Source organism: Nestor notabilis, unplaced genomic scaffold (genome assembly GCF_000696875.1).
Source record: "Nestor notabilis isolate BGI_N333 unplaced genomic scaffold, ASM69687v1 scaffold9697, whole genome shotgun sequence".
Classification (NCBI taxonomy): domain Eukaryota; kingdom Metazoa; phylum Chordata; class Aves; order Psittaciformes; family Psittacidae; genus Nestor; species Nestor notabilis.
In genome coordinates, this window is record NW_009937779.1 from 1 (window position 1) to 8,370 (window position 8,370).

The 8,370-nt window shown below is 42.7% G+C and overlaps 1 protein-coding gene across 1 annotated transcript; it reads left to right on the forward strand.

Annotated features, from left to right (window-relative positions):
* Positions 1-476: 476 nt before the first annotated feature.
* LOC104401049 (protein phosphatase 1 regulatory subunit 3D-like) lies at positions 477-1,400 on the forward strand. The gene has a single exon (XM_010019002.1). It carries the CDS (start codon positions 477-479, stop codon positions 1,398-1,400), a length of 924 nt encoding a protein of 307 aa, XP_010017304.1.
* Positions 1,401-8,370: the final 6,970 nt, after the last annotated feature.

Sequence of the window (8,370 nt, forward strand, 5' to 3'; positions counted from 1 at the left end):
TCCTCCTCTGTAGCGGGCTACCGTGCTGCGGAGTGCACCGCTGCAACCCCCAAGCATACAGCGGCCTCTCCGACAGCCTGGAGTCCCTTGGTTTCCAGCACGACAGCCTCCAGTCGGTGTCCAGCCTGTGTGAGAGCTTCAGGTCCTCCAGCATCACCGGTGATAGCCTTGAATCCCTTTCCAGCCTGAGCAACGGGTCCACCAGCCAGCACAGCAGCCTTGAGATCACCAGCCAGTGAGCCTGCCTTCATCTCCCCGTACCATGCGCTTGCCTCTGGTTTGCTTCAGCTGCTGTCAGAGCTTCCAGGTTTCTGGCCTTCATTGAGAAGGCTGTGTTGCTTCAGTTGATTCTTGCTGCATCCAGTACAGTAACCTGAAATACTTCTTGTCCGTGGCTGCACTCCCAAGTTAAGTGCTTCAGAGAGGCAGTGTGTATTACCTGCTGTGTTAACACTGATTTTTGTCATCGATAAAGAATGGAGGTACGTGGTCCTCACAGGAATCCCAGCTATCTCTCTGACCTCTATCAGAACATGTTACGGGCTGAAGAGGCCCTGGGACGTGGCCAGCAACAGCCCTCTGCAGTCCATATGAGTAGCAATATGATTCTTTGGAGCAATACCCCAGCTAAGGGGAGCCTCCAGCCAGATAAGCTTCAGAGCTGCACTTCCTCCAGCTGTGATCCAGCATTACGGCCTATCATACGCCGCCGAGCGAGATCTTTGCCTGCATCGCCTGGAAGAAGGAAGCGACCAGGAGTGCAGTGTCAAGTTCCCAGATGCCAGAGTCGCCTGAACCGGGTGAGATTTGCTGATGCTTTGGGCTTGGAGCTCACTGAAGTGAAAGTCTTCCAGAGCGGGGAGGATCCATCGATCCCCTTGCATGTCCTTTCCAGGCTCTCCATAAACTCAGACCTCTGGTACAGCAGCTCAGACTTGGAGTTTACTATGCAATGTTTGGTCCCTGACTTCCAGCAGCCTGCAGACTGTATGGATTTCTCCTCCCGACTTCAGGAGCAGCAGGTGTGTCTTGAACGAGTGACCAGCTCAGATTTGGGGCTCAGTGGCACCATACAGGTTCGCAACATTGCTTTTGAGAAGCAGGTATCTGTGCGATACACCTTCAACCAGTGGAAAAGCCTCCATGAAGTGTGTGCTCAGTGGCACAGTAGCATCCATGAGAAAAACGGGCAGGATCAAGTTGATGTTTTCACTTTCTTTCTCCCTGTGCCTCCCTTCCTCCTTCAGCTGTGCTCTGTAGTTCAGTTTGCAGCAAGATACCAAGTCAATGGCTGGGAGTACTGGGATAACAACAGAGGGAAAAACTACAGTCTTACCTGCCGGACTCACCCCCTTAAGATGCCTAGAGAATGTGAGGAGAGCTGGATCCACTTCATCTAACACAGGAAGTGGGCACAGAGCAGCTTGTCAGTAGTCTGGTGGCACTCTCTTCCTTGGCATGGTGCTCTGCTCCTATGGCAACAGTCTCCTTTTTGAAACCTGCCAAACCTGATGAAGTGCTCCAGGGCAAGGAAGTAGCCAAAGACCCGGACAAACTGTTCTACACTTTTCAGAAAGTAAAAAAGGCCAAAATGTTTATTGAGTTACATTGAAAGCCCCTGTGATTTCTTCTTGTAGCGTATGAGTTGGTGCAGAATGGTCCCAGGGGATGCTCTCAGACTACCAGAGAGCAAAACGATGCTTCATGTGGCTAGCAATATTTTAGGTTTCATGGAATATTTCTAACTGATCTATTTTACCATTTTGTACTGTGTTTCCTAAATGTGGAGTGTGGCTTTACTGGTTTTGTTTCTAATTTTGTTTGTATTATCTCACCAAGTCTGGGCACTTTTCCATTTATGCATAACTTCGACGGCAGACACTTTAGGGAGTACTTGTATTTTTATATATAATTATTAAGACTGTAACCACGTTGAATATTTTCATTAATATTTGGGTTGGAAAGTAAATATTATTTTGAGCAGAACATGCATGAAAATGTGCCATCAAGCCCCTCTGTTTCCCTTAGGAAAAAAACAAAAGGTGCCTTTTTTTATTTCCAGTGTAGGCAGCAGGAATGACTATTCCTAAGGCATAAGGCAGATCTTCACAGGAAAGTTCTCATCTCTTTCAGGTGATGCACAAGTAGGCTTTTTTCTCTAGGTGGTGGTACAGGAATAGTACATTCCTTGTATGCCTGGTTTTTACTAAGGGAAACTAGAACAATTTTGCACTTGTGCAGCAATTGAAGATCTTAAAAGTACTATATGAATGCTGGTGATTTTACCACTGTTCTTGGTAAGTTTATAAATCAAGAAATTAATATAAGAGAGAGATATATGAAATAAATAGCCAGTACAAGGGAGCTGGTTGCAGAGCATTGGAATAGCATGCCAGAACTCTGAAACCTGGCTCCCTGTTCCCCAGCATCCCAGTACTGCTGTAGCAGTACCTTTGAATTCTTTAATCAACTGTTTCTCAGAAACCAATTGAACTCCAAGACTGCATCCTTTGCAATACAAAGAGGGAGCTTCAAAGCAAAATGATGTTTGGTGAACTGATACTTCCACAGACCCACAAACAGAATCCTTCCTACAGCAGGGAGAGCACAGGAACACTGTTAGATGCAGTCTTCCCTTGCTTCTTGCTCTACTACTTTCATTCTGTGGTTTTAGTGTGATTTAAGATTGGCATCAGGCTTAAATCTCCTAAGTAAAAGATTGCAAAAAAAACACCCCCATATTTCATACATATAACTACATGGAAAGTTTAGCTTTATATGTGTACCATAAACTTTCAAAACCAGCTGTATGGTTGTATAAGAGCTGCTTTTTAGGACTGTATTATGAAAATCAGGCCACTTATTTGGGTATCTTATTTTGGATTGCTGCTTATTCATCAAAATCACAAGTTCTTTTAAAAATCACTGTTGTAAGCAACCCACAGCCAAGTATATATTAGTCCAGAAAGCTTACTGAGTAATTCTGGAAGTGCAGAAACCCCAAGGGAATTCACGTGTCTGGCAGCTTAATGTTACTCCTTAGTTGTGATACCCATTTAGCAAAGTTAGTATTTCAAGTGAAGAAGCTGCCTGGTTCCATTGATCTTTGGCTTTCAAAGGAACCAAAGTCATGCAGGTGATCCTATGAGCTGCTGAGCAGTTACTTGCAGTACTGAGAAAATTCAGTCCTGTTTGAAACCATTGAGAATTGACTGTGTCTGCTTCAACTTTGTGTTGGAGCACTGTGAGGCTGAACGTTTAAGTTGAAATTGTTCTGAAGGATTAGGTGAGGCTGAGGTGTGATTGCAAACTACAGAGAGGAAGGAAAGCTGCCTGCTTTCAATCCACCTGCATTGTTTTCTGTGTCAGGGTTAGAGGAGTGATGATTACCCATCTAGCAGCAACTCTTCCTCTCCTAGAAAAATCACTGCAGGGAACTGGAAGTCTGGCCCTCCCCAGAAGGCACAAAAAGTGAGAGCTCTAAGAAAGAAGGGGCACTACCTAATTGTGAAGTTTTTTGCCTCCTATGGTGGCCTTTATAGGAATAAATGATAATATGGCAATATATGACATAATATACCTGAACCTATATTCCGCATAGTCAATAGGGATGTTTTTGCTATAGTTAGCAGGCTACCTGTGGTGTGACAGGCGCAGAGACGACACTGCAGGACTGGCTCTGCCAAACTGAAATTCTCAGCGTTAGCACACGTTGTGCCAAGTTATGACAATCTGCAGGTGTTGAGTTAGATGAGCTGAAACAAACCTTCAGTGACTGCAGAAGAATCTGTCTTGGTATAAGTTGAAATTGCATACCTTTACTTTGGTGAAACCTGCTCACTTAAGGAATTCCATTAAAGTTTATGCAGTGTTGTTGAAATTCACAGAAGCAAAGTTTTGTGTGCTTGTCAGCGAAGTAAGAACACAAACACATGCACAGAAGCACTTGGGCTGAATAAAAGACACTATTTTCAAGTATTGTTGCACTCCTCCTCCCCTCTCCCCAATTACTGGAGAACTGACAGCTGTTACTAACCCAGCTGTCTGGTGGTGCTAAGTTGAGCAGCCCTGCCTTATAATGGAACTGAGTGATGATCTCTGGGTTAAGCTGCTAAACATTCACACTAGTGCTGGCACCTGCCATGAAAGATGAAATTTGCACTTAGGTTTTCCTGTCATACTCAGTAGTGAATATCAAAAGGATTCTAGCTGACAAAAAAAGGAATGAAGCCATTAAGTAGTGATATTACACACCTGTGGTGAAGGTCCATTTCTGACCACCTTTATAAATTCTCAGGACAACTTGACTGCTTGCACTGTGTTTGAACTGAGCACTTCCCTTATAATGAGGAGTTTGTTAAAGTGAATTCTTCGCAAGGGTATTTGCCATATAATGCACTTTTAAAAACCTGTATTTATTACAGTCATACAATAAACAAATGTCTAGTCCAGTTTCAAGGTTCTTTTGGGCATGTCTTCTAAAGAAACATACGGAATCAATGTAAACGAAAAGGGATTGTCTTTCCCAATTAATCGTCTTGTCCAGATGAAAGTATATTACACAGTATATCAGTAAAGCACATACGCTAGACAAAAGGTCATTTTGTTCTGGTGGAGAGTTGTGTAATTGCAAAGTGCTTCACTTTATTTCATTTTAAAAACAATAAAACTATGGCTATTGTAATACAAAAGATTGTAATAAAAGCTTTTCACAGTTTTATGGTCTTGTCAATGTTTCTTCTGTTAACAGGTAAGGAAAATGCTGAGTTTAGTGGCACAACTTAGTACTGAGTTGTCACTTAGAGCAACATACTCAGGAAAGTAAGGTGGGTTTGAGTTGCTAAGAAATGAAGAGCACTTGATAAAAATCAGTCTGTATAGCTGCTAAAATGATTAGGCTGCCCCTTCTGACATGGAATTTGCTGCTATTTCATCTCAGACTTCTGTGCGTGCAGCACACTGCCAGCTGATTCCAGTGTTGTTTCATGGAAGAGAAAGGGCTTTTCTACTAACTGCACTTCCCAAAGGTGTGCTAGACTGTACTTAACACATTAATTTCTGAGCCTCACAGTTGTGTTATTCTTTCGTCTGTTTGTCCTTTAGTTTTCATTGCTGCAGACTGTCCTCTCCATCCACCATGTTCTTTTCACTCACAGGTTTCTTGAAAATACATCTGAATGTAGTATGGCAAGAGGGCATCCATCATCTGTGCATCTCTGAGTGTCCATATTCTCTATACGAAATACATCTCCATCGGTGTCAAGCTTTTACTTGATATAGTCCAAGATTTGAATTACATGTTGCCAGGTTTCTTCCAAAGCAAAATGAAGACATTTAACTAGAAGACATATGTAATAAAAACATATGTTACCAATTACTTTTTAATCAGTGTTAATAACTTCAACACTACATTGTCCAAGTTGCTTGGGGGAAGGATGATTATCGCAAATTTAAATTTGCAATTTAAATACAAGGGAATGTCTATATTATGCTAAATTGCTTAAGAATGTCAATGTCACTTTTTATTACGAAGTATACAGATTATGTCTTGCATGTAGATGCATAAAAGAGGGTGCTTTTAGAAAGCATGGTATTATAATATCTTGTCTTTATGACTCTTGTTTTTGCATTTTCCTATACTACTGCTCTGAATCAGAACTAGCAATACCACCTTAATTGTCATAACTTCACCCACTAAAAAAGTATTGTCATCTGGAAATAAATATGGCAACCACAGTGCAGACTAGTCAGGAGACCAGCAAAGGACAAAGACAGTGGTCTTTGATTTTAACAAATCACTTGAAAACAGTGTGAATTTGTTTCATCCTTGGGAGTGGGCTGGGTATAAGAATATTTAAGAGAAGGACTGGCTTTTGCTGTGAATATCCAACTGGCAGATGTATCTCACAGGTAGTTAGTGTTATTTGTAATACAGGTGTTATTTTTACATTTAGTTTCGAATTTGTAGTTTCTTTGTATTTATCTTACAGAGAATAAATTAAATTCAACTTGCAGTAATAGTAATATGCTAACAGTCAGCTGTAACTACAGTCTTAATTTACTGCATCACCAGTGCTCAGTACATTATGTGTCCTTTAGAGCATTGCTGGTCAAGAGACAGAATGGCAAGTCTAAATGATTAGTCATTTGTCAGTGTGAGTCTAATGTTAGTACTGACTTGTTCCTAACTTGACTTTCTCCTTATGATCTCAGATCTGCAACTATTTCAGCTGACACTTGGTATTAAAACTGTTGGCATCGATGCTTTTGACCCTTCTCAGTTCTGCACACAACAGCAGCTGTGCCAAAGGGCGATTGTACTGACCAGTAGTGTTTTCACGTACCTGCAATGAAGGTAAATATTTCTGCTACTGTAGTGAAGAAGGGTTTTGCTTCCATTTTCTCTGAAAATTTTAACTGTAGTTGCCGTATCCGTGGCCCGAATAATTTCACTGTATGTTCCAGTCTGTTTAATGCATAACTTAATGGAAGTTCAGCTTTCTGTTGCCCTCCCTTCTGCCAAACCAAATGAAAGAGACATTAGAGAAGGAGAAATGAACATACAGTAGTCTCCCAGTCATGTCAATGTATCTAGTGAAGGATGGAAAGTGTATGATCCACTTCTCCTGTACTTTCTGACTTGCTTTTCTTTCACTATAGAATGAGTAAGGCTGTTCTCTTCACAAGATCTAGAAATCTGTGGACAGTCTAGGCCTGGGTGTATGCTAATGTGACTGGTAGGGGAAAGCACCAAATGCAAATAGGCTTTTATTACTTCTGTTTGGAACTATGATTGAAGTGGAATTCAGAATTCAGTTTTTATAGAAAACTTCTGATGCTCCAAATTCCTCATGTGAAGTTTTGTCCCTAGGAGGTTTCTCAGTAAAGCCGTACTTGTTCAGATCTGCTTCAGATCACCCACTGCCTTCTAAAAAGTTATCCCAACAGCAAATTTAACAGTGATTAATGCTGCAGTTAATCCTTTTGGCTGAACGTGCTCAGCCCTACTCACTCCTGTGGGATCACCTCCTCAGTGGAGATACTCCAGTTCTGATACCACTTGCCATTTTCTTGAGTTACAGTGACATCTGGTGGTATTTTGAATACTTTGTGTACAGCTTTTTATCCCCTTTTATAGTATTGATTTGGTTTCTTTCTTATTTTAGTAAGTCAGTGGTCAGATACATCTGTATCACATCAGTACAGGTAATGCCCCACTTTGTAATTGTTGGATTTCATTCAAACACTTTACCCAGTTCCATCTTATAATAAAGACCACAAATGTCAGTAGAAGCCCTTTATCAACACCAGATCTATATCTGAGTTTCTGTTTCTTCTTTACCTACTTGGGCATTGATGGTGGTGAAAATGTTTCTGCATGAAGTATATAAATTAATTACACTGGGTTAGCAACCTCATGCCCGGTAACTCTTGTCTACAGTATGCACTGAAATTAATGTTCTAAATACTGGTTATCAAAAAAGGCAATTTGTAACATAAACCAATTAGAATGGTGCAGGTCCTGTGTAAGCAGGCACAGTCCCTTGAGAATGTGATTATTGCTCATTAGTAAAACCACCCCACAGCCCTCTCCTTCCCCACCGCAGGAATCGCAGAACACCAGGTTGGAAGGGACCTCAAAGATCATCTGGTCCAATCCTTCCAGGCAAAGCACGAGCTAGACTAGGTGTCCCAGCACCCTGCCTAGCCAAATCTTAAGAGCGGCCAGTACTGGGGAAGCCACCACTTCCCTGGGGAGATCACTGCAGTGGCTGATTGTTCCCATTGATAAGTATTTTCCTCTTGTGTCCGGTTGGAATCTCCCCAGGAGTAATTTGTGCCCATCACCCCTTGTCTTTTCCAATTGACTCTTGTAAAAAGGGGGCCTCAATCTTCTCCATAGCCACCCTTTAAATACTGGAACATGGGAATAAGATCTCCCCTGCGCCTTGTTTTCTCAAGGCTGAAGAAATGCAGCTCTCGGCCTCTCCTTATGTGGCTTCCCAGTCCTTGGCTCATCTTTGTGGCCCTTCTCTGGACCTTCTCCAGCCCATCCACATCTGTTTTGTAGAGTGGGGACCAAAACTGAACGCAGTATTCCGGGTGTGTCCTGACAAGCACTCAGTAGGGTGGGATAATGACTTTATCTCTGCTCGTGATGCCCTAGTTGATGTGACCCAGCATGTTGCTCACTCCTATTGAGCTCGTGTCCACCAGGACCCCCAGGTCCCTTCCCTCAGCGCTGGGCGGGAAGGGCAAGCACACCCCACGGCGGGGTTTTTACAGCCCTTACAGCAGGCGCGGCCCCGCTCCCGCCCGGGGGCAGGAGCCTCGTTCGCGGGGCCGGGCTCGCAGCGGGCAGCCTGAGGC